Source organism: Aquila chrysaetos, chromosome 3 (genome assembly GCF_900496995.4).
Source record: "Aquila chrysaetos chrysaetos chromosome 3, bAquChr1.4, whole genome shotgun sequence".
Classification (NCBI taxonomy): domain Eukaryota; kingdom Metazoa; phylum Chordata; class Aves; order Accipitriformes; family Accipitridae; genus Aquila; species Aquila chrysaetos.
Window position 1 is genome coordinate 61,282,758 of NC_044006.1, and position 27,303 is coordinate 61,310,060.

Here is a 27,303-nt window from a genome sequence, read left to right on the forward strand (position 1 = left end):
TCTGCTGAAACCTTTAACCATTATCTAGCACCAGAATTCTTAAACAGCAAATACACCCACTGTGTTTCTTTAATTTTGTGTTCAGACATTTTTCTGTTGAATGCTTGGTATCATACATTAATCATGGTAATAATATATGATAAATACTTAATGACTTTGAGAGCAAAAGGATCTTGGGCAAATTGTAAGTACAAATGATTTTAAGCATGGATACACAGAAAACTCTTAATCCTGTGGGGAAATTACTGCAGATACTGCAGTAGCAAAACCAGACTCAGATTATAACTTTAACTGTAAATCTCTGAAGAAACTATTCATCCTTTGAAACAATCTCACAAAAACTAAATACGAGCTTTACCAAGGAAAAAATTCTCCATGCACAGTAGAAACCTGAACCTAAGTACATGTGGGAAATGCAGAATACTGCACTGAAACAAAACAGAAGGGGCTTAAAAGTCTTCTCTCTAATCCTAGTACGTGTTAGGCTTTTTTTCTGGAAAAGACATAACACAATACAAAAAGTAACTTAGTTTAAGCATTACTTTCTTTGAGTCCTGCAAATGAACACAACCTCCCACGGGACTTGCAAGTGGCCTAGGAGCATAACACTCCGATTTGGTAACTCAGATAACACTCCAAGCACTTTGCAAGCCCAGGCGAGCTGATGTCTCAGTTTGACCCACTGACTTAAGCTTTCTCTCTCAGAAAGAAAATGGTTTATTTTGGGTGAGCTGCAGGAAAGGGTAAACATCTATTTTGAAGGAGAATTTGGCAACAAAAATGAAAAATTAAGAATTTTAGTCCTTGTTCTAGGTTGCTTTATTTTTCCATTTAAAGATAACTGGAGCATTACAGTTAATAGAGGGACCTATGAAATAACTTACTACTTAGGCATTTTACCTTTTGAAGTCATTAAGCCTATATGTTATGGTGCAATTTACAATAAAGAAAAAAACACCCCCAGTGATATATCAATAATTTATTGTTTTGCATAAGAAGGTAAGATCAGATTTCAGGTAAGACATCAACCAAGGACCTGATGGCAAATTCAAGTATAGAGCTTGGTACAATATTAAAAAATACTACCATTTGTTTGACTATGGCAAACAGCTAAAACACAATTAAAACATCTGGAATTGACTGTCAAAACATACGGTTCTCTAAAAACCCACACAGCACAACTTGAATATGTGGAATATTGGAAACATGTTTAGTCGTCTTCATTCCCAAATTCTTAGGAGTCAAAGGAACAATCCCCCCTCACCCCCTGGTATCCCAGAACAATTCAGCACATGGGCTCAGTGTCCATCACGATAAGCAGGCTCTTGTCCTGTTGAAACTGTTGGGCTAAGACTTTTTTTCTGCCTTGACCTACTGTCATCTCTGCCTGCCTCATGGAGGCCAGTGGCTTCGATTTTTCTTTTTTTTTTTTTTGAAGCTAACACTGCAATAATGTTGATTTTCAAGACCAATCTAGTAATTTAATTAAAACTATTTCTCAGTCCTCAAAGACTATGTGCACATTTTACTCTGTTGGTTGGATTTATGTTTTTGTGATTCCCTTTCTTTTGCAGGTGTTACAATTCAGGAATTAGCTCCTGGCTTGGGGACGGGGCAGGCAGCCATCCGTCTAGGAAATTCCTGCCAGGCCTGTGCTGAGGATCAGAGGGTCAGTGTCTCTGAAAAGGCAGCAAAGCACCGCGCTGCTAACTGCTGCCCAGCACAGCAAGCCTGTGTAGAAGGTCCTCCTAGACCACACCGACCCAGGGATGGGAATCAAATTAATTTCAAAAGGACAAGAAAAACAGCCTGCAGGACAGCCAGAACTGTTTCTGCCAGGGAGTTTGCAGATTACTCTAGCATCTATTTCTTAAAGAGAAAAGCAGGTCCCTTATGTGAGTGTTATTGTACACTAATGTTCTGAGACAGCCCAGGTTAGAAGCAGTGTTAAGAGCGTTTCAAGTAAGGACTAAAGCCCCTCTTGTTGGAAACAGCCAGATCCTGAGAGATGCCGAGTGCCCTCTCAGTTTGGGGTTGGTTGCAAGTGATGGCGAGAGCACTCGGCGTCTTGCAGGCAAAGGCAAACAGACCTGCCGAATTCCAGATCCCCTGAAAAAATGGTTTGATTTTCAGTAATTAAAAAAAATAGAAAACATCTTCTTAACTTGCATAATCTCCGTGCAATTAATTTAATCAACAAATTTCTCTTTATGTTACAAAAAAGTTTAAGTCCACCAGGAAAACGGTGAAATTTGACAAAAGGTACATTATAGCTGCTCAAGCAGAGCGTGTATCCGTACTGGGATTCAGTACGTCTGTAACTCTTGCATAAACATTTCCAGACTCCTAGGGATTTTGCTGTTGTTGCTTGCATTTCATTTGTTTTATACGAATCTAAGCCAAATGCAATGACCCACACATTAAATACGCATTTAGAATAAGACTGCAAAATCTGATGGCTTTATCAGCGTATGAACTGAAATAAAATATTTACATGGAATGTTGAGCTCCATTTACAGAGACAGTGTTTCAAATTACAGACTTAGTAATTGCTTTAGTAAATGATCACATTGACAAGAAATTTAAAAACTTAACATCCATTTTCAACCCTTTCATAAATATATAAAGTTTCACTAACTTCTTTTTTTCTTTAAACAAGACAGCTGTATTCTCTTTACAGATTAACATGAAATATCTGTTTCCTGTCTGAATGCCACAGATGGGATGATCCAAAGTCAGCAAGTTCCTATACACATTCTGTACTTACAAAACATATTCACAACACAACACACAGGTGCTACTTGGTCTTTACAGCTGTACTCATTTCCTGCATATCAGTAGTAAATAAAGAAAAATACCAAATTATCTATATTAAAAATATGTCATCTAATATACATTTGCTTACACTGCCATATCAAATTTTAAAATGAGGTTTCCAACTGTGTCTGACCAGTGACAAGGATATTTTTTACAGTGAAGTCTACAGCATTAATTTATTTTTGAGTGTAGACAAAATATCTGTTATACTACTAAAAAGTGTCACTACATACTAGACAATAAAAAGAATAAATCTCTTGCAACTGCTTTCCAGATCTCCAAGGTTTCCTCACTAATTGTTTGAAAATTTCTGATGGGAAAATTGTTCTAAAGGATGCCAAAAATGTTTGAAATCAATTTGAAGTAAAAAAAAAAAAGTTACTATCTACTTTGTTGCTATTCATATCACTTTGCCACTGATTTTACAGAAGATTAATCCCAAAGACTTTGAAGTTATATACATAGTAACTCACATTTTTCCCTATTTAAATAAATATTCCCGTGAGTTTTCTTTGTTGTGCCACAAAGCATGCACGAAATTATTTTCAATCCATGCATGCTCACAGCGGAGTATTTCACAATTAAGCCACTGAATACATCTTTCTTTCCATGACTATGTAAGTGCAAAGGAACCCTAAAGTCACTCTGTACATATAAGACAAGGTTCACATCTAGAAAAGTAAAACCACTTGATACGTAATTAAAACTACGATGTCTTCCTAATAAAAATGTTGGTCACTTTTGCCTGTTTCAGTTCTCTCAAGCACTTCAGGGGTAATAACTTCCAAGTGCTGATGTGCTCTTTATGGGAGCAGTTATGCTCAAAACCATCAAAGTGCTGATCTCCAGTATTAATTAGTATCTTCTGCAAACTCTCCGTTAAAAAAGCTTACCTTGGAAATACACAGATGATGCTAAAGAGGTGTTTGGCAGTTTTGTTACACTAGCATTAGCTCACTTTATGGAGCATAGTAAGACTTCGGTTTAATCTGACTGTTCTGCCCCCAAATTGTGGGCAGGAGGATTGAAGACACAGGAAAACAAGACCAGTTCCAAGTGCATGAAGAGTGTACCTGCTGCACAGGTAGAGTGAGAAAGCCCTCCTACCAAGAAAATGGCCATCAAGTAATGCCTAACCATGCCCCATATTTAGACGCTGAGACAACAGCAGATGTTTTGTCTATTTAAAATATTACTATGAATGTAGCCAGCTGACGGGAACCCAGAAGGTCTCGGTCTCCAACCTGTCAAAAGTTGTTTTAAGCTCACTGTAAGCTGTAGCGAGGTCATCGTTGACTATCACCTTATCAAAAAGGTGGCCATACTGGCTCTCCATCAGATGGGCAGATTTAATCATTTCTTGAAAATCTTCTTCCTAGTAAGGTCAGTGCAAGGCATAGTCAGTCTATAGAAACATCACATAAACTCATTCTGAGGTAAAAGCAAAGCTGCTTGCTTATTTCTCATCTCATCGGGAGATGGAAACTGTACTTTTTATTAAAAAAAGATTATAGAAATTGCCATTTCAAATGATCTCGGAGAACATGCTCACGAGTAGACTTTGCTCAACGGGCAATTCTTTCATCTCTCCCCTTGCGGTGACACAATTAGTTACTGCATGGTAATTACACAGGCATCTTCTGTTAGCAGTACCAGTGGAAAATGTTTCTTGCTGTTTACTTTTATGATACATTTAAAGTTTCATTACTTAAGTCTCAGCTTGCTATTAGCATGCGATACATTACAGTGCAGCCTTTATTCTTTTAAGAGCTTGGTAGAAGCTGTCTTCCTATGCCTGGTTCAACCTGGCTCAGTGGATTTCTCTTCATGTTTGGGGAGGGAACAAATCTTAGGAACTTAATTGATTACATAACTCTGAGAGATTAAACCTGTCCTAACTAAGCAATGTCCTGAAGGGTGCTCTTAAGAATGAACTCCTTATCTTTTATATACCATAGAAAGTATTCTTATAGAGCATTATTTCCAAACTATTTCAAATGCATATTCTACACAGATATGGTTTGTGACTATATCCATGATTCAGTTTGAAACAAAATCTAAAGAATCCTAAATAACATCTGAATGAGGGAAAATTATGCACACTGTAAATGCAGATAAAAAAATCTAACCATGATCAGCTTTGCTTTAGCTTCAATTAAAATATGATTTTATTATATTTCAAGGAAGTAAATAAGTTACTGTTGGGTAACATGACTAATATTTTTTTCTGATTACTGAAAAAAGCAGCATTTGTTACTTGCTTAGAGCTTTCTTTCTTACAGTGTTCATTTCCCTATAACATTTAAAAAAAATGTTTCTCTTATCCACAAATATGGGCTTTTTAAAGCAGCATTTATTTTTTTAATTGATGCTTTATATTTGAGCTTTCCTCTAAATTTAGACCCAATAGTACACTTAATAAAACAAGGAAATTCTTATACTTGAATAGAAATGTCTAAGCCCACATGCAAATTTTTTAAAGGAAATCCACCGCATTATTTCTCATAAAAAAGTACTTGCATTGTGGGGGTTCCTTGATGACGTGAAATCAAACAGGACACAACGGAAACGTAAATATCCATGAGCATGTCAAACAATGAAAACATCACAGCAAGTTTAGGATGTGAGAGGGGTTGGGAAACAACACGTATACTGTGTATAAGCCCTGACAAGTACTGTGGATGAGATCCAATGATGACCTTTATTTTCAAGGTAAACCACCACAACAAAACTCTTAACAAGTTCTCATGTTTTACCATGTCTAAATATACTTACTGTAAAGGGTTTTGCTGTTCCCTTATCATCTTTACTTGAAATAATCTTGGCATTTTTTCTGGTCTCTCTCAAACGGTCAAGTGACGGAGGCTTTATAAATATAACAAATGGTTTAAACTCATATGTACGTAAGTGTTTCACTGTCTGGGAAGAGGAAAGAGTTTAATTAATTAGCTTATTTTGCACAATGGAATTTACCGTAATAAAAGAAACTCTCCACTAACCAAAATAAACCCATAAAGCACTCCTAGAAGGCTATTTTTCATTTACTGCCATCCCGCTCTGCTGATCAATATTGATTCATGTAAGGAGAATTTTCTGTGAACGGTAAGAAAACCATTTCTCCAAGGGTGACCATTTCCCTTGATTTCCACACGGGCTGCTGGTAAACCCCATCAGTCCAGGAAGGGCTGGGCTGTGCGCACCAGTGCCGCCGGCAGCAGGAGGACCGAGGGGAGCAGCAGGGCATTCGGGAGAGGAGGAAAAGTTCAACAAATTTTAGCAGGAATAACACTTTCTCTACTGATGAAAAGTAGTGGGAAAAGGTGTCTGTGTCACCCGGTCACTAGAAGTCAGTGATTTTTCTCTTCAATACTGTGTGTCCACCACACAATCCCCTGCTGTTTGCTCTTCCTGAGCGAGTCGAGCAATGCTACGTATGGAGTTAGAGATAGGTCTGCGATTCGGATTGCAGTCCAGGGTGAAGCAGAGATGGCCAGCAGCTTAGGGTTAAGTCGGGATGGCCAGAAGCTTTCTGTCCTCTTCACACTGCTAGGGCCCACAGGAAAACGCCATGTTGGAGAATGGGATCCCAGAATGGTTCACAAGCCTGGGTCCCCAAGAGAATTTAGTGCTTCGCTGGAAAACAGGGCAGAGCGGGACCCCCCTGTCCAGCTCCCCTCCTCCCCTGGCACGGGGTCTGGTTTCCCCCTTCGCTCCTCTGCCAGCGCAGCCCCCCTACCCCGCTCCTAGGGCACAGCTCCGTGTCCAAAACTGTCCTGGGAACTGTTCAGAAGCTGCCGGGGTTCAGAAGTCACAGGCTGGCCACCCGTGGAGAAGAAGTACTTTGGCTGGGTTCAAACAAACTAGTCCCGCTCCTGGAAGCACCGTGGTTATTAGTAGCATAAAAATTCCCAGTGGAGCTGTTCAGTGTGGTTGAAAGACAAGTTCAATGCAAGAACAAATGGTTTAGAGAGGAATGTTCTTAACAACCATCAAGCCAACATCACATTTAGTGCGTTCCTTGACTCATGTCCACCCTGCATGTAAACCCTTGGCATAATCGGTCTGGTTAAACATGTGAGAGAGAGTTGCTGGACTGGGTGATAGCTCAAAGCCATTCTGAAACTGAAGTTTCAGAGAAAACCTCTAACCCAAACCAGCAGGAAGATGAATGGAAATATAGGAGCATTTTGTAATTAAATCTTTGGTATTATGCTGCAGGCTTTCAATTCACTTAATTACTGAGCTGAATACTTGCCAATATATATTGAGGTTTCCTTCCTCTCCTTTCCGAGAGCGTTGCTGTGATAAAGGTACCCAGCAAGCCCACTCAACAGTCATTCAGCGTGGAATAAAATATACCTTTTTAGAAACAATTTTTTCCTGGAATCCCAACATGCAATATGGGGAACTGCAAGAGTCCAAAAGACGTGCTTACTTACATGAGGCTGCACATCCAACAAACAAACTTTGTTTTTAGCTAGAACGGATCGAACGGAGTCTAAACTTGTACCATAGTAGTTGTTCTTATACTCGCCATACTCGATAAACCTGTGGCAGAAGGTGAAAACAACTGGAATCATTTCCATTTTCTGCAGAAAAAAACTTATCAGTTTGGTTTATAAGATCTAATTCAGGAGCAAAAATATTTTACTTTACATGAGAGTTTTACCATGTTTTATAAAGGAAATGCTGTCAAGTACTTCAGCATGTCAATTTTAAGAAATCTTCTACTTTACCACTTTCAAATCAGTAACACCTGCTTGTATTACAGTTAAAGAGAAAAAAGTACTGTAGTCCAACAGCCCGCTAATGTTTTCCATCACCTCTTTTTCTGAACTAATGCAATGCAATAAAACAGTGGATAAGCTAAACAATAGAAACTACTGAAATTTCATTGCACACTACAGAATATCCAAATTCTCTGTCTCAGAAGAGGAGGAGGAGCGACGATGGTGCTAATGGAACCAAGGCGGCTGGTTATGTGCTATAAAAGTACAAGCGCTATTTGCCAAAAAAGCAAAGCACAGTTTGAAGTTTCAATAAAACCCACAGCTTTGTGTCTAATACACTTTTGCCCTCTGAAACACTGGGGCAGAATTTCAAGCTACAGTACTTTACAGGCTGCTAGAGAGCACGATGCTACCATTGTCTTCATTTTAGTTTAATTTCTGGTGGGTTTACAGGCAGGGGCTTCACTGTAGATCTCTAAATTCAAAAGCAGAGGAAGTGCCTGGCCTGAAAGAGAGCAGAACTACGCAAACACTGACTCAGGCACGTTTGCAGTACTTCCAGGGCCCCCCCTCCTCGAGCTGCAATGCTTTATTGCTACGACAAACGATGCTCTACTAAAAGAGTGCTCCCGCATCCTGAACACCTACAATTTCAGCATCTTCTTGAGGAGCTGAAATACTGAAAATACTTGGAAGCTTAGTAACAGTTGTGTTTGCACATACTGGTTTTTTGCTCTGTGTTTTTGCCAGCTGCTTATATATCAAAATGTAATTTTAACACATCTTCAAATCACTGCAACTTATATCCACTTCGACTAAATTGCTAAAATTATAACCAGCCCCATTTTATAATAAAGCCATTGTTTTAACTGCAGTTCTAGTTAAAATCTCTTCGACATACTTGTTATTCTGTACGTCTGTCTCAAACAAGTGCTTGGAAATGAACATGTATTCGACACCGTCACTTTCCTGGCTTCTCCTTGGACGAGTAGTGTCTGCAGTTTCATTAAATGAAAAAAAAAAAAAAAAAAAAGGAAAAGATACACAAAACAACATAACGCAAACCAGTTCAAGAAACACTGAAAAGCACACAACCCTTGTGCAATACTAAGCGTACCAGTTCCTTCACTTCTGATGGACATAAGGCTGCTCTGGATCTGGTAGGCAGCACACAAGCAGATGACAGGATTGAGTTTTAAAAGCATGCAGGAAAAGCATGAAAAAACCTACTGGACAAGTATCAGATTATCATTTTATTAACTAGTGGAAAAATCCAATAAAATGAGGACAGTTGAATAATAAAAGGAGCAGCAGTCCATAACAATCACCCAGGCCTTGCCACTTGTTAAACTTATTAGCATACGAGACCATAAAGGGAAACAAAGCTCACCAACCTGATTTATAAAATGTTACGTTCATTAACAACACTTGTAGCTATGCTATGTGAAGCATGATAATAAAAAAATGGGGTGTGAATTTTATGTTTTAGTGCTTTTCTTTTTCTGGTGATCAAAATAAAATTCCTTTTTCTTTCAGTAGCCTTATAGTATTCGTACTTCTTACTTTCCCTCAAGTACTAGGTATAAAGATTTTGCTTATAAATGAAACTTATTTGTGGGGTTGCCACTTACAATTAATGAACCCATTCAAAAGTCCTACTTAATACAAGTCATATGTTACAGCACCATGTATTCTCCATAACATATGAACATACAGAACCTGCTTGCAGCAACACAGTCTTAAATGCCATTTGATATCACATTCTTCTTAGGTTGACACAAAGAGGAACGTTTCCAAGACAAGAACCCCAGTTCTCCCTCCAAGTCCTGACTTACTGAATTTCAGGGAGAGGGATTTCTTTACGTGTTTGTTTTAAATTATAACCACAAATTTGGAAGAGAAAAGAGAGAAGGCAGCTTGATGAATACTGGCAATTTTTAGAGAAATATTTTTGGGCAAATGATTGCATATGCTTCAATGTGTTAAATATTTGGGAACATCTGGCTTTTTTTGTTGTTGTTTTCAATACCCAGCTGAAGCAAATATGTGCAAATGAAATGACTTGCCAAAACCAAATGTATTCATTTTTCTACCTAGCAAATTCATTCATATATATACTTTACAGAAAACCTGTACTTGCAAAAAACGTGTGACAGTTTGTCCCAAATTCAGAACGTTGGACCCATATTTTTGAAGGATCCCTATAGGAGGCACAAGTGCAAGCACAAAGCAAAGCAAGGAATGAAAGCCTAAAACCGTCAAGTCCTCCACATTAAAGAAAACCCAATAAAGTGTTGCAGAAGTTAATATAGCGCAATGTTACTCAATGTTATAAAAATCACACTACTTGGTCAGATAGGAGGAAAGAGGAAAAAAAATCCCCAAATCAACTTTTCTAAAGCTAATCAAAGGGATTTAATTAATTTATTCACAGGATTAAACTGTTTATCATCAGTCTTCATTTTTCAGCCTGTCTAATATATAAAGGCCATTTTGCTGAAAGCAAGCATTGGTAACAGAGTACATTTCACTGCTTTACAGCCAAAGCCAGGGTGTTCTTCAGCTGAGTTTCATTTACTAAACCTCGCTGACATCAATCATGTTAAACTTGTACTAAAAGTCTACTGCAATGCCTCTGAGCCAAAACGTCCTATCAGTTTAATCAATGCTATTTTAAAATACAACTGCAGCAGCACTTTTAAAAATTAGAAAATTAATTTGGATGCCAAGCATGCATTTAGAGACCCAGATTTGAAAGTACCTTAGGGTAATGCAATAATAAAGGATAATAATGCAAGTATAGCATTAGGAGAATAGAAGTGTATTTTTACTTACGTGGCACTGTTACCCCATAATGCTGGGTGTCACTGATCAGCAATTTCCGTTTAAGTTCATTCAGTCCAACCCCTACAGGACCTGAAAGAAAAAAATCGTGCTGTTTCCCAGCCGCCAGTTCTGTCTCGTCTTCAGGTATAAGTACTCTCTGAGATAAGACTACGCAGCATATAGCTATAATATATACCGGCTTTTAATCAGAGTCATTTGGAAACACCCGTGGTTCTAGCCTCTCCTAGAATATACAGCGCTGACAAATTTCAGGAGATGTAGTTGGCAGTTACTCTGCTCTGACTTTACTGCTGAGGAAAAATCACTGAAAAAGCTGACAGCAAAGCTAACTTGCTTTTCTACAGCAACTACCCGCAATACGCACCTATCTCCATCCTCAGCCCTAGTACAGACCCCTGCACCCTAACCTGCAGCTTTCCAGCACAAAAAGTGGTTTGGCTATTCATTTTGCCAGAATATCCCCAACTCACAGACTGGAGGACCCCAGCTGGCATGCGCAAAGTCCCCCCAAAGCCCCTGCACTCCGTGTGTCAGCATGGTCTTGCCCTCACCCCCTCCAGCTGCGGCATCCCTCGCCTGTGCCAGGCTCCCCTGAGGAACATTGCTCCCACCACCTCCCCGTGCCCTGGGAGCACCGCTCCTTCCCGCCCGGCTGCAGGCAGGAATACCGCCTGGGCTCTGGCTGGCTGTAGCTGTCACCGTCCACCTTTTGACTGCGTGAGGGTGGCATCGCACGGGGAGAGGAAGGAAGGCAGGTCACAACCTGTTTGGGACGTTTGGGTTCGTTTCTTTGTTGTTGATTTTCTTTGAAACCATGCTCGACTCCTGCCTGCTGTGTGAACGGGTCCAAGAGAGACCGCTCTCTGAAAGGGGATGGCAGGAACAAACAAAGACTGCATGGAATTTTTTGACCCATCTCCTCCACCTCCACTTGAGTACTCCTGTCCTAGAAGCTACTGAGCAGGCGTTCCTCTTGGCTTTCAGGTTGTCCCTAACTCAGCCATTTGCCAGTGGTGCCTTAGGTCTTAGTGAGGGCACCCTGTCCTGTGAGGTCTCGAAGGCTCCATGGGCAATCGCCGCCTGCCTCCAGGAGCCCTTCACGGAGGGCTCCAGCCTGCCTGGCCCTTTTTGGGTGTGTGGGGGTGCGAAGGGAGCTCAGCTCTGCATGCTCATGTGTTTCTGACATGCAGCGCAGTGGCTTTGTTTCTGCAGAGCAGAACGTAGAGGAGAGTGAGTCATTGGAACCACATCCCCAATAATACAAGGATAATACATGTGGTTTTAAGGAAAATTCTGCTCTTCCAGTGAAAGTGACACATTTATGCACGAAGTGCTTCTTAACAGAGACATTTTAGACATTAGAAATACAAAACCTAATAAACATTTTAATGAAGTAGTGATATATTAGTTAATTGCTAGCAAGAGTCAAAAAGCAAAGACTGATGCTTTAGCACCTTCAGGTGCCTATTTCTAAAAATTACTATCTGCCCTGTCTGAAGTCAGAAACACGTAATGTTGAAAAGCAAATGCTTGCTACTTTGCTGCTACCCCCAGACTATGGTCTCTCTGTAAAATCTTAGCATTTCTGCATTTATAATTTTTATATGTTTACATAAGTTAAACACACAACTACATTTCAAGTTCCATCTCTGACCTGCCTGTAAATTAATCCATCAGTATGTATAAATGTTTATTTAATATGGTGTACAGCAGCCTCTACTGGTGCATGTCTGCAGAGGAAAGCAATGTGTTATGTAGATAATGGCATTACTTTTGTTTTTGTTTTTAAAAAAGCATTTTTCCTTTTTTAATAGTTTAGATATTTAAGGCAAATATGGATTTTTATAGGAAAAGTAATTGAAATTCTCAATATATCTTAGCAAAGTAGAATGAAACAAGTGGAATTCAAATTAAAAAAAAAAAAAAATCATTGTATTCCTTTCAAGCAAATCTAAACATCTTTCCCATCTAAAAATCTTTCCCATCATATCTAAACAAATATTATTTCCTCAGTCTACATGCTGTCAGATCAACAATATGCTTTTAGCTCTATTTATATGTAAAGAATCCAGGCTTTGCTTCTTGCAACAGATGCTTTGGAAACTTAGATCAAATCTGTTTCCAGACCACAACCTCACTACTACTCTGTCTCCCCTTCCAGGTTACCATTTAAAAATAATCTTTAAATTTAACTACTGAAAGGTGTAGATTCTTCTTTTTCAGTGCTGTCTTCACAGAGTTGTCATAACTGTAGCATATGGACACTGAAGGCTGATTCCTAATTAGCAATGCCATCCATTATGCTGATTTTTACACTACATCTCCCAAGTGTAATGTACACTTCTATTCTGAATATTCTTTTCATTTTGATGCAGCAGAGAAAGATGCCAATTTCTAATAATTATGAATCTGAACACAGTTTGAACTCAAGAAGAGAATAAAGCATCAGGATTGAAAAGGACGCTCCAGGTTCTTACAGTAAAATGCCAGGCATGTGGGATCCACGACTGTAGCATAGTTTTGGTTTACTATAAATCACCCCAGGCAGCAATATTTAGAGTCATGGTGACAGATTTAGAGATATTTTGTTTATTTTTTTTAAAGGAACATTTATATTGCTTGCTGTTACACATTGAGTCACGTAAGCTAAGTAATGGTCAAATCCTGCACAAATGAACTGTAGTGGCTACCTCACTTTATTGAGGGACACTTGCAGAATTAAACCACCGATCATTAAAACTCGCATTAAATTTTGTACCATTCAGACGTGTCTGAAGAAAACTGAAAAAATTGTTTGATATAAGTTCAAGTCTCAGGAGGGTTAACCCAACCAGCCATTCTTCACCCATAGATACATACTGAGCTCCTAGAAGTCTATTTGAAAGGGGGGGGGGGGGGGGGGGGGAATAAAAGAAAGCGGTGTTTCAGAGAAGATTTTGGGAGTTAGGTGACAACATCCCTGCTGGGATCATAAAGACCCCGTAGAAAACATGCCTTGACAGAGGTTCTGTTATTAATTACTAGTACAACTGATCACTATAATGCAATGACTGCACATGCATGTCCAACTGTAGCTCAATGAGATATGCGGTAGGAAAGTAGAACCTCATTTTTTTGTTACAGTAAATTATAACTAGCAGTGGGACTGTACTTTGAGATTTGCTGTTCACTGAAGCAGGATCAGTGAGTTCATGCTAGTGTTCTCATGGGCAAGGCTAGGCAATACGTTACATCCTATGTATTCATTACTCAACCATGCTGACCTACCCATGCCTTCAACCAGGAAGGTTTAATGAAGATAGCAATTCTAGGTCTCTTTCTTCATTGTGCAGATAGTTTACTTGAAGTAGTATGGCCACAGTAGGCCATTTTCCTGCACTACAGCTGTAGACCTAATAAGTCTCTGCAAGCCACCACTGAACACATGTTAAAGGTAAGTCAGGAGATGTGGAGAGCTAGAAGCCACTTCCATTTCATCCTCCCCTGCTCTGAGACGGACCTGGCCTCCACATAGCTCGTTCATGATAAAACCAGAGGTGACGGATTTTTTTTAAAATGTAAGCAATGTAACAATAGAGAATTTTTCCAGTCCCAGATCCCTTTTCTTCACAGTGGTGACCAGAAGGAGACCTTTGTGGGGAGTACTGACAGCCTAATTCAGAGACAGAGAGACTTTTCTGATTGCGTCACACACCAATAATAACTGCTCCTTCGTGGTGACACACCTCTGGTCCTTGCTTCCACCACTGCCCACTTAGCACAGATGCATCACCATGGGTGACCGCAGCACGTGAAAGGCTTTGCGTGCCTCTGGTGATAAGACTGCATGCACATAACTGCGTGCATTCTGGGGGACACATGCTCATGGTTTGTTACTGCTGACCTTGCTTTATCCTAGCACTGCCCCTTCAGAAAGCTCTGACTTAGCTGAAACTACGCTGTGTAAAGTTATAGTACGTAGCACATCCATTCTGACTCTTAGGAAATAAAATTTGTGCTAGTCCGGCCCTCACAATTACTGAAGCAGAAGCCTTTGTGAGCAGGACTTTCCCCTCATTAATGTAAATGAAAATTCTAGTGTCTAAATAATACATTTCATATTAAAATATTCTGCCTTTGCCTGACAGGGCTGCAAGGTATCATGCTTAGGATGCAGGCAATATTTGTGAAGGAAGACTTCAAGGATTCGTTGGCAGCCTGGGAACAATAAGTCACCAGAATATGACTAGTGACATGATATTGGATAATTTTGGTTTTAGCAAACTCGTCACATTCATAACAACTAAAAGCACAGCAGAAGCATCTGTATCATCACTGCTTCAGATGATCTGTTATTTTAGCCCCAAGGATATGCACAATTTTATTCATGAACCTACATTTGCAGACAAGGTAGAATCTGGACAAACCAATACATATAGCTGAAACTGGGACTAGTATATATCACACTGCAGGGTGCTAAAAATTACCCTGTGTGCAATTTGCATTCTGTAAATTAGACTAGACCAATTTAAAATGAAGCCAAAGAAATTTCCATTTCAAAGTTGTCAAACTCCCTCGCCCTTAAAAAGGGCAAAACAAAACCTAAAAATGCCTTCCAACACTAAATTATACATTTAGGCCTAATATAACACAACCGATATTTAGTGCCCCCACCAATTACAGCTATAAATTAATTATCTGTCCCTTTGTTTCCTAGTACTACTATCCAAATTATATTTGACGGATTATATTGAATGCTGCTACTGGCACACAAAAAGCTTTTTAAATGTGTTCGCTTCTACTATACCTGCATTGCTTAGCTCTGCTAGTTTTTCCACATTTTGCCCAAGACATTTTTATGGTATTGGCCAGACTTAAGCTGCTCTTAATATCCAGAGAAAAACATTAGAATTACTGAAGTCTGCAATAAATTTGTGAACTGCTTTTGTTACTGAAAAAGCACACTTTCTTCATTTGATTTATTACAACAAAAATCAAATGAAATCTCTAGGTATTCCTTAGATCAGACATATGCAATTTGTTATAAAAAGTCTACTTATCACACTTTTGCACTGCACTCTGTTGATGTAACTGTAAAATCAACTCAACCATGTTATTACTTGTTGTATGTAGCCCACAATCTCACAGTGATCACACTAGTAGGTGGCTGAATTTTAGTGCTGGAGAGTGACAAAACTGTTTATTAAAAACTAAATTTAATGTTCCCTTGGATATGAGTGATATAAAAACACAGCTACTCAACAGTTCATAACAGTCCCTGATAGAGGGTCATATTTCTCTGCTCTGCTGCTTTCAGAATGGAGGAAACTTTACTAATGAGGCATCAGCCTACGTGCTACTGCAAAAGAAACAATAAGCAATGAGACATTACCCATTGGTAGGAATGGTTACTCATTACTCATTGGTACTCCAATGGTTACCTTTGAGAAACTTAAGATAATGTACTTTCTCTTTTTTTAGGAGACTGAAGCAATGCATTTTGATTAGATAATAAATGATGTGGGGAAGCCATGGCGGTGACAGATTATAGAAGAACAGAAAGCTGACAAAGGGTGACATCTTGAGTCTTCTGCAGCTATGCTTACATCTGTTCTTGGCCTACAGAAATCCACCTCTCATCCACTTTTCTCTCTACTTGTCTTTTTAGTTATTCTAACACAGTAGATGATTTTGTTTCTTTTCACTTATATATTCTGTCTTCACTGACCACAGTTATTTATTCTGTTCTCTTTTCTTCTTTTTTTTCCATATAGGTATATTGATTGATCTCTAAGAGTGGAACACCAACCTAATTCTTTTGAATTGTAGTACAGCTTGACTGCCAGGTTCAGGCTAGTAACCACGGTAGCTATATTTTAATGTTATCTCCCTTTGGTTTAGCAAGGCTTTAAACATGATCTCCTAAAGCATCCTTATATGCAAGTTGGGACATCCTGTCTAGATAGGTGGACTACTAGATAGGCGAAAAACTGGATGGATGATCATGTTCAAGGGAAGGGGTTATTGGTCTGTACTCTACTGGGTGACTCATTACAAGTGGAGTTCCTCAGGTGTCTACCCTGGGACATATACCATTTCCTATCTCCAGCAATAACCTGGAGGAGGATACAGAATGGGACCTTATCAAGTTTGCAGATGCCAAAATGGGCGATGCAAGTGACTTGCTCAAGGGCAGGGCTTCCACTCAGAGGGACCTTGATATGGTACAGGCACAGGCTGGCAGAACTTTGTGAAATTTGATGAGGACAAATACAAAGTCCTGCATATGGCATAGACTAAGCCCCTCAGCAGTACAGGCTGGGGACTTACTGGCTGGGGAGCAGCCTGGATGAAAAGGACCGGGGGGTCCAGGTGGGCAGCGAGCTAAGCATGAGTCCACAGTGCACGCTGCCAGCAATGAAGGCTAACAGGGCTGCATCAGCAAGAGCCTAGCCCGTAGATAGAGGGAAATGATTCTTCCCCTTTACTCAGCACTCGTTAGACCCTGTGAGGAATACTCTGTCCACGATGGGCCCCGCACTACAACAAAGATGTTGATAAACTGGAGCAAAGCCAGCGGAGAGCCTCCAAGATGGTCGGGAGAGGAAGCACATGACCTGTGAGGAGAGGCTGAGGGAATTGGGCTCATCTAGCTTGAAGAAGAGATGTCTTCAGGGGGACCCACCAGCACCCTTCTGATACCCGTTGAGAAGATGGAGGCCATCTCTTTACTGAGGTGTGAGGTGGGAAGACGTGGTGGGAAGACAGGTTCCCAAAGTTGTTGTCATCAGCAACCTGCTCTGAATTCAGTGTTAATCCTGCTGAGTGGGAAGCTGGACCAGGTGACCTCCTGAGATCCCCTCCAATCTAAATGATTTTGTGGTAAGCACTGTGCTAATCAGCAGTCCTCTGTTTTACCAGGTCAAAAATAAAGAAAACAACTTACCAACCAAAACTACAAGCCTGTATTTGTCATTAGGTTGTCGTCTATATTTTGCAACTTCTTCATATGTTGGGATATCTGCTGTATCATACTGATCACTCTTCTTGCACTCATACATAGATTTGTTTGTTTTTTTATCTTTTCTGCTAAGACGAAAGCTTCTTCTAAAACCAGCTGGAATAAGAACAGGATTTTTTCAAAGTAAGAAAATAAGTCTTTTCGAAACATTTGAAAACAGTCTCTTCCAAACATTGGAGGATTCGTGCATGGAATAAAAAATGTATTATATGTTTAATAAGCCAGGTCATTAGAACGATATTTTCCCGCAGTTTTAAACTATATCAGGTGCCTATTTCAACTGCAAAATTAAGATTACCAATAAAAACATAACAGCTGCAACAAGCAGCTATAAAATAGAATTACAATAAGTTGTTAACATATTTAGATAATTTGAGTATCTTATACATTAGTATACATACACAAGGAAATTCATGCAGTCTGGACTCTCATACCACGCTTAATGCATTTCTATTAAATCATCATGGCACACAGACATGACGTACAACATATGGCAGAAACACATCTGGTGTCTGAAAGGGTTAATGAGAATTAACTCCTTGAACAATTTTTTTGTGCTTAGCTCCATGCTGATAGTATAAAAAAAGTGCACAAAACCTTTCCCAAATATGTTTAAAAGTAAAACCAAACACTGTAAGTTAAATTTCAAAACACTATGAAACATCTTAGACATACAGTATCCATATTATGGATATGTTAGCATGAAATTAAAAGTTAATATTCCTATTAAATTTGCATTTCCAATTGCATCAACAGTGTGACATCTACAGTGCCTATTTAGAAGAGTGGAAATTTCACATAGCTTTTAAGTACTCTCAGAGGAGATAATCATAGACGTTTTCAAGCAGAACAGCACAAAAAACCTTTTACACTATATGTTAAAAAACTAATTTACTCCTCTGTTAATGATTACCTTACAGTTTTTCAAATAAATCCTTTACATTGCACTATATTACATTTTACCGGTACCTCTACGGCACCACTTTTGTTCTAGAAGGAACTACAGGAAGGACTGCAAAGAAGGACTGCAAAGCTGATTTCATTATTTGGGGTAATAAAGTAAAACACAAACTACACTTTAAATACCGGAAAAATCCCAACACCTTTTTTGTTTTTTTGCCCAGAACATTTCATAGGACAGTAAACATGTGTAAACTTTTGGTGACCCCAGATTTTTCAGCAATATGTTTTCATAAACTTGTAATAGCACTTATGTTTAGGTGTTTGAGAAGTAATCATATTACAATTTTTTCTTCAAAGGTAGTATCTGGCAAATTCAAGACTCAGTTCTGCAAATATTAAGAACCAGATCTGAAGCGAAATCCTACACGGCTTAGTGACAGGCTTAGCATTTTGCACACACACAGTTCCACTTAGCATAAATCTTTGCAGAACCTGGATCACAGAGGATGTTAACCAAGTTATTTTATTGATGTGAGCCCCTGTACCTATGGGAATCTACAACACATGCATATACACAAAAAGGGAAGAAACATTTTTTTGAGAATTAAGTGATGTCGACACATTCGTATTCAAAATATGAATAAGTAAAATGAAAATTGATGAAAAAGAAGAGCTAGCATCCACAGAAAAGGCTGATGAGATTCTTAAGAACTACAGTATTGTCTAGACTGAGAAGGACATGGGCTGGGATAGAAAAGGGACCAAAATACGAGATACGAAAACATAATGAAATAAACTGAGTTATGTTATTTTATTATTTAAAAAAGAACACTAACACTGAAGTGACTGCAGTCAGAAAAGCCCTGTTGGAGTGCTGATAGCTGTGAACTTACACACCCAAGAGAGGGCCTGGGACATCTTGTCTGCCCTAGCGTGAAGTCCGTCATGACATGAGGATGTTTTCTTGCTACATAACTACACCTAACTGTATAGAGAGTTATATAAAGAAAGGTTAAAAGTAACATTAGCAATACAGACACAAGAAGTGAGTTACTAGTTTCCCGAGGCCTCATCTAAAAGGCTCCAGATTAAAAAAAAAATAACCAGTTGCCCTAAAAGCAAGCTGAAATTTGTTCTGAATTTTTTTCTGTATAATCATTTTATGAAAAAAAAAAAAAAGAAAAAAAAAAAAGAGAGAATAACTCGTCACCATTTGCTACTAAGCAGTTTACAGAATAAAAAGCTTTTTCACAAAAAACCAGAATCCACATATCTAGAAAAGGTAAAAAGTAAGGGTAACGATCAAATGAAGCTAAACCAATCGTCTCCATTCCAGTTTGGCGTTGACCTTACAAATACCAAGAGCTCCATACCTCTGAGTAGCTGTCTCAGAGCACCATTACCAACAGCTTCCTAACCTCAGCTTACCTGTCAAACTGCAGAATCTTTAGGAAAAATACTCTTTCTGCAAAATCTTCATATCAATTCAATCTCTGCAGTTAGGCTTTAGTAAGACCATTTGTAACTTGTTCCTCTTTTCTCCATCCTCTTTAATCAGATTTCATTACCAAACTACCAAGTGGTGCATTATTTAAGAATTTTCATTCCTTCTTCCCTTAAAAGATGAAAAAAAACAGACACCACCACCCCCCCCCCCCCCCCCAGCAAAAGGGAGAAAATCTTTCAGTGCTGTCTTCAGGCTGATTCGTCCCTTGTCACTTTTACAGGCTGCACATAAAGCTTCACAAACACTTAGGTGATATGGTTCCACTGCTAACATGGGTTTCCTTGTTTAAAACGTTTGATATTTCTGTGACTAAAACTCACTGGTAAAATGAAAATAGTAACATTATCCTGTATATTAAGAAGGTTCCACAACAAGTTCAACTAGGACGTAGACATTACAGAAAAGCTATTATATTAATAAAAAAGAACAAACACATGGGCCAGAGATAACAAAGCACATTTCCAGTATGGCCAATTTCTCTGCAGTGTGCTGGTGAAGACACTGTAAAATTACTGAATATTAAAAACCTGTGATATGCTGATTGCTTTGCCACTTTAAGACTATTGTTAGTTTGAAAGTTGTTTTAACTGTTCCTCAAAGCCCATCTGAATAGCCCTATACAGAAACCCACGAAAGCTTGCTTTAAGCAGCTTTCAAAACCAAGGAAAATGTACGGTTTGGAGAAGAAGGATGAGACTGTTTCAAATATATCCAACATTTTTATGATACTGCTACTGCTTTCCTGGAAACATGATTCTTCCTCTCTCACATCTGCCATTATATGTCCTCACATATGTGGCTTAACTTTACTATGACCTTCAGAAGCTATTTTATAAAGAACTGTTAATAAATACTTTCTATTGAACTCTACATTTAAAATTGCATTATATGTTGGGCAGCTATGACTGTGCAAAAAGATCAAGCTGAACCTGAAACAACATTGTACATGCAAGGAATAAAAACATTTATGAACAAGCAAAAAAATATTCTGCTAATGCTTGCATATTTTACAGTTTAGGGAAGATGAAAAACAAACTTCATATATTTAAATTAATAATAGAGCATTATTAAAAATATAGTGACAATCACTACGGAAAAACAAAAACAATACTGATATGCAATAGAAAAAGAAAGTTTCTATAAAATGATTAAGCTTAAAAGTAAATTCCTATAAAGAACAAAGGGAAAAAGCATTGCTTGCCCAGAACATTTGATAATATAAACCTTGATGAATGTGGACGGAGCTGCAGGCTACACTTTCTGTGGAGTATGGATATCAGCAGAGATTAACTTTAGTTGCCAAGTATGCAGACTATAAAATAAAAGGGGAAAATTCTGTCACTAAAGCAACATAAAATTCTGAATATTGAGAAGCTTGCACCAGCTCACTGGGTTCAGCTACATGACTAGAAGCTTACTGAACATGCAAACCCATAAACTACTGCTGGAATGTAACAGATTTGGTGAAATAAGAACAGCCGCTGGGAAGAAAATATGAAGAACAAATGTTCTCAAACTACAGATGTCTCCAAACCTTATAACACTTCTCAACAGGAAATAAAAATCAAAAGTCGCTACTAATAAACTTAATTAAGGCCCAACAACAATCCAAGAGAAACTACTTACATCTCTAAGAAAAAGAATGAAAAAAAACCCCTAGCAGAAAAAGCGCAATTATTCTTTTAACCACTAGCAATATATATTTGGTAATCTCAGAACAACATCCTTACATTTACATAGAGAAATCCACTTGGACCTCACACAGAAATCCAAACTGAAAACAGGCAATGCATGAACCTGTCTCCCTTAATATATTTTAAAAGGATGCTCATGTAAAAAGCTATGCTTATCTACATTTAATTATATAATTCTAAAGAAGAAGTGAACAAAAGATTGTGACTATGTTGTGTGAATTTCAATCCAAATATATTCATGCAAGTAGAAAGTTAATTTCTCAAATTCAGAGAAATTACACTAACAGGAAATATTATAATTTAAATTCACCAGTAAGGCTCCAGAATGCTATAAAGCACTTACACATGCTTTTGTTCATTTTCATTCATTAAAACAAGTGCTTAAATATGTGTTTAAATTATGTATATTCTTCACTGAATTCAGTCTAATCTTACACAATTTAGAGTGAACAAATGCTGTTTAATTGTAAATGCATGTACAAGTACTTTTTGCATTCATATTACTGACAGAAGTAAGTTTGGAACCATGCTCATTATCTAGGTTTGTATGAACACGGTATTTTTACTAGATATTTCTGGATTTTTTTTTCCCCCCAAATATTGGGATTTTTATACTGGCTCGTATACCGAGTATTTCTATTGTTACACAGGAACTGCACAAACACAGAGCAGACTTCTTACTCTGCTTGCTTCTGGACTGATTCCCAGCTTGCACATTTAGACAGGGTTAATAAAAACTCAGATTATGTCTGGATTTTTAAGACAAAATTGAGAATAGTAAACAGATGATATTCATCTATATTTACTGTATGTTCATAAAGGTTCAAGTAATGTAACTAGAATTTAAGCTTGGCAAAGGCAAACTCCTAACGTTCTCCCCAGCAATTCCTCAGGAAATTACTGCAGAAACATACATTACTATACTGTGACTTAAATATTAGAATTTGGTGAAAAATCATTAAATTTATCTGAGTCACTTTAGAGGGGAGGGTTCAAATTAATAGCAGCATAACCTTGGACATAAAAGATCTGACCCCAAACAGTACAGACATTCTGCTTTTTGAAACCTGCCTCTTCTGTTCCTCTTCATGACCACCTCATGTGTGTCTAATGTACACATCCTTTCAGAGAGGGTCAGATATTCACAGAATGTCCTGGTTCACAGATTGAAATGCCAACAAATACAGAGCCCTAAACCCATAACAAGCCATAAAATCAACTGAAAATTCATTAATTGATATTAGAATTGTTGTAGTTCATTTGATTTGATTACATATTATCAAAAGCAGCATGAAACATTACTTACGTCATTTTGGTTTTAGGAAGTAATCGGTGTATCCATACTTTGAAAACTGTTTATGTTATTATATGTTAATTAATTCTATTATGTTATTATTATCATTATAGTTTCTTCCTTTCTGTTCTATTAAACTGTTCTTATCTCAACCCACGAGTTTTACTTTTTTTTTCCGATTCTCTCCCCACCCCACTGGGTGGGGGGGAGTGAGTGAGTGAGCGGCTGCATGGTGCTTAGTTACCAGCTGGGGTTAAACCACGACAGTTACTTAGTAATCAAGGAGTGCCATAAATATCTATCATATTTCAAGAACATGCACATTCAGAAAAATTGAGATGTTCAGGATTCACTTCAAAAAAGAGTACTGCAAAACACAGGTGGACATTCAGAATAAGCTGCTTTCAAAAAAGAGACATATTTGTTTTCCCGCTCTCCCAAAAAGCAACAGGCACGGGAAAAAATATCTTTGAAGGCCTTCACTACCCTTGGGATTGAAGGAATATATACTCAGACCAGTGGGAAAGAAAGAGGCCCTCCTAAGTAGGAAGGTGGACTGCAGCAGTTAGATATGGTATTGGCTCCCATGTACCTAACAGAGGGTTTATAAAGTGTCTTTGTCCAGGACTCCTTTACCTTATAGACTATCCGAGTTTTATACCTTGCACAGCACATACGTAAGAGTTTTGTGTCCTCCCTGCAGCTGGTCAGCAAGTTTTGTTCAAATTATTACACTTTACACAGTGGCATTTGTCCAGCCCAGGAAGTTATTCCACAGCAGTTTGTTTCTTGAGAAAATACAACTGAAAAATAATTTAGGAGAAAAGCAACCCTAAATGTGTCTAGGATAGGGCTCCTAATGGCTTGTGAAATAAGGAGACACTGGAGTGCAGGAGACAGTCTGAATAACAAATCACTGTGTCCTGTTACCATATGCAAAAGAATGATAACATCAACTTTCAAAAGCCTACCTGCTTGATCTTAAGATAGGATAATTTTTAATGAAAGATTCTTAGTGAAGAGCTCCAAGGAACCTCTCATTTCTAAACCAAATAGCTAACTATTCACAACCAGTGAATATACTTGTATCCTTGCCCCCAAACTGGTCCTAACCTTAAACAAGTCTTTTTCTCCCTGTCGTTCTGGCTCTCCTCTCCGGCACCTCACTTCCAACAGCACAGAGCCAGCATGTGAAGGCTGAAGGTACCATCTCTGGACTGATGGCAGCACTCCACCATGTGGAAGCTCTCAAGAGAAAAACCATTGCCTGAGCTGTACAGTAGTTGTCCAATAATTTTTGTAAAGTTTTGCCTAAGTAAACTACACCCCATCTTGATTTTTTTGTTCTTTGCATCCGGGACAACAGTAGCTTCTTCCTCAAAACATCTCCTTCCTAGATGACAGAGCATTTTGGTAACTGTAGACCAAAATGTTTCACTGAAAGGGCTACAGCACCAAGAAAAGATGGATTCTAATTTGCCACCTTCATTCTCAAATAAAGCAGCAGCCCACTAAGATCTGATTGCAAAACATGACAGTCTCATCTTGAGAATTCATGCAATCTGCATTTGCAGACAAAAAGAGAAGATGGAGGGGGAATGCCTCTTCTGTTTCAAAGAGATGATTTGATAAGGAAAATGCAGTTCATCTGGAATCGCATCCAAAGTATCATTTTCCAAGCATACTTCATTCTCTCAATACAATTACAATTCAACATTAATTTAGTTGATTAACAAAGGTAAGAAGTTTATTTTCAGCATGATTAGATGACCACTAGTTCCACAAATACGTGATGAAATTATACCACACTAAGTTTTTGGAAAGAGGTCAAAGTTCTTTCAATTATATAGTTGTCTGTTCCTGATGTAGTTTATACACCACATTTAAAAACAGTATAGTGCAATATGAAAACCAACTCTAATTTACAGTACTGGTCTAGGGGTGTTTCAGTGAGCCCAGTGGCTTGGATGTACTAAAGCACTTTGACAAGTTTCTTCCCATTCCTCTTGTAGTAGAAGGATGAAAGCCTTGGGAAAAGGGCTGGTTGCCACAAAATCCACTCCAGCCAGCCTTCAGCTGGCAGGAATTCTGGACAGTTTCAACTAAAATATTTTTACATAGCCTTTAAAATGGCACAAATTAAAAAGTTGAAACATATCATGGAACATTCACCTTTTTTAAATGTTACTTTTGTTTGAAATTTGGAATCTTGAAGCTGAAGCCAAAGGACTCCTTCCCCTCCTTTCCCCCCCTCCCCGCAATGATACATTGAGCTCAGACTAGCTTTAAAGCTAAATTTAAGCTATTGAGTTACTATGACTTATTTGATTTTGTAATGTGGAAAAAGAACCAGTGCCTGCAAATTTGCTCTGCACTCTCACTGAATCCTCCCAAAGTTGTTAGATAGACATGTACAAAGAAAGAAAGTGTAAGCAAAACTTGGATAAAACCTTGAAAGTGTGTCTTTGAAGACTTACTCAAACTTTTCATGTTACAGTAACCTTTTTGTTTCATTAAACACATTGCTTACTTAATGTACCTTAAAAGTCGGTATTTTTCCCAAATTTATATATATTTTTTATTTTGACTTAAAAATCAAACCAGTATTTTAGTAGCTTATGTTTAACCAGATAAAGGCATACACTACATAAACCCTTTATGTCAAATCCAATGAGCCATTTTTAAAACCTTAATATTCATGCTTTTCTCATGCAGAGTAAGGACATTTGTATGCAGATTACCCCCAAAAGCAAAGTGGACACAGTAGTTCCCGGGAAAAGAAGCTGAAAGAAAGGAAGAAATTGTCTTTTGTAACCAATTGCTCACCTAGATAGGATCCACTGTTGTGACCAGCACATTCAGCATCTTCTGGACGAAGGGTAAAAGCATACAGAATAAGAGCCAAGAAATAAAGCAGAACAGTTAGAAGCCCAGCAAAAAATACAGAAGAAATTACTTAAAAAATGACAACTGTATAAAGCATAGCATTAAAAAGCTTTCAATAAGCCATTTTCTTAAAAACATAAAACAACATTTATTGTTTTATATTTTAGCTGGAGATATTCTGGAATTTTGCAGCATGCACACTGATCTTTTTACCTTTTCAAGCAAAAATTGTGAATGACAGCAAACATTCTATAAAGAATTCTAACACTATTATTCACACTTTATCAGTTAATAGAAAATACGATGCCACTTAAAAGAAAGCAAAACGTATTTGATGTAAATCAAGCTTTTTTCGTAAATTATACATTATCAGAGTTTAGCTTTAAGTTTTGGCTCACTGGATTAGACAGAAAGGTTTTTGATCAAAAACACATCCTCTCATTTGATATAAAATAGCTATAATGTATATTTTTACATGCCAGAGGCCCTTTGATCAAAAATATGAGCTACAATTTCTAATGCCTTTATAAACAAAGGCCTCAAGTTAAAAAAAAAAAAAATACGAGAGATCAGCTGCTATTACTTTAACATATGCTGCAAGCATAACAATAACCAGCTACACTCAGAGGGAAAACAGTAAAGATGATACTACATGGATGAACTTTCTACCATCTCAGAGAAATACTTCATCGGTATTAATTAGAAATGCAAGACCTCTCATGGCCATGTAATTAAGTCGGAACCACCTCTTTCCATCCCAGCCCACCCAAGTTTTGCTAATATTATTTTATGATACTACTTTTTTATACATATCTTCCAGAAGTTCAAGAGAGAGAAAGCAGTTTAAAACAATAGTTCAAATTACTGATCTTTACATGAAGCAACTAGGAATATTCTGGTATTTTTATCTACTTTAAAAGATGATTCAATGTATTTGGTGGCAATATAAAAGCATTATATGTATAACATCTCTTAGAAACGTTGGACTATATTCAATTTAATTCTAAACACATGTTCTCTAAATAAAATTATTGGGCTATGCAGGGAAACTTTTGTACATGTACCTTCAATTTCCTCTGAGAAGCACAAAGGAAAAATAGGAAAGGAAATCATTAAATGGAGTGAAAACATAACTTAAGACAGAAAAGTTAAATTGAAGAAGAAAAATGCACCTACCACACTCAACCGCTTCCTCATCTTAGAACAGCCAGAAAAACAAAGTATTATTGTTTAATACTTCATAAATAGGAAAAAATTTAGCTATGTAAGCTACTCTAAAATCCTCTTGATAGCACCTATTATATTGAGGCATATACCAACATACTGGCAGTGAGTTTAACTTACATGTTTAACTACACTCAGTTAGAAAAGAACCTACGAAGACACTGAAATATTAAGTACACTTTAAATTTCCTATATGAGATACTTCCACTATTTATTTGGTAGCAATGACCTTACCCAGTTGTCATGGAAGATCTCTTTGGTATTAAATGCAAAGTTTGTTAATTCCTTTTAATCAGTCTTAACCTACAATTTCTAAGAATCACTACCATGAACATGATCTCAGTATTTTTCTGCACTTACAGTAACAGCTGCTGGCGCTACTGCCCTTGGAGTTGGGTTTT

At 38.0% G+C, this 27,303-nt stretch overlaps 1 protein-coding gene across 11 annotated transcripts in view; it reads right to left on the reverse strand.

The window, feature by feature from the left end:
- Positions 1-964: 964 nt before the first annotated feature.
- Positions 965-27,303, reverse strand: part of MPP7 (membrane palmitoylated protein 7) — a 156,179-nt gene continuing 129,840 nt past the window's right edge. For 8 of the 11 annotated variants that reach the window (XM_030009144.1, XM_030009135.2, XM_030009136.2 and 5 more), the window contains 9 exons: positions 26,855-26,875; positions 26,743-26,754; positions 25,619-25,660; positions 17,320-17,490; positions 10,383-10,463; positions 8,449-8,542; positions 7,257-7,365; positions 5,593-5,736; positions 965-4,192 (listed from right to left, as the gene is read on the reverse strand). In XM_030009144.1, the coding sequence (XP_029865004.1) occupies positions 4,013-4,192; positions 5,593-5,736; positions 7,257-7,365; positions 8,449-8,542; positions 10,383-10,463; positions 17,320-17,490; positions 25,619-25,660; positions 26,743-26,754; positions 26,855-26,875 (854 nt within the window). In that variant the 3' untranslated portion in view covers positions 965-4,012. The remainder of the gene's footprint in view (positions 4,193-5,592; positions 5,737-7,256; positions 7,366-8,448; positions 8,543-10,382; positions 10,464-17,319; positions 17,491-25,618; positions 25,661-26,742; positions 26,755-26,854; positions 26,876-27,303) is intronic. The other 3 variants (XM_030009141.2, XM_030009142.2, XM_030009143.2) reach the window with 3 other exon arrangements.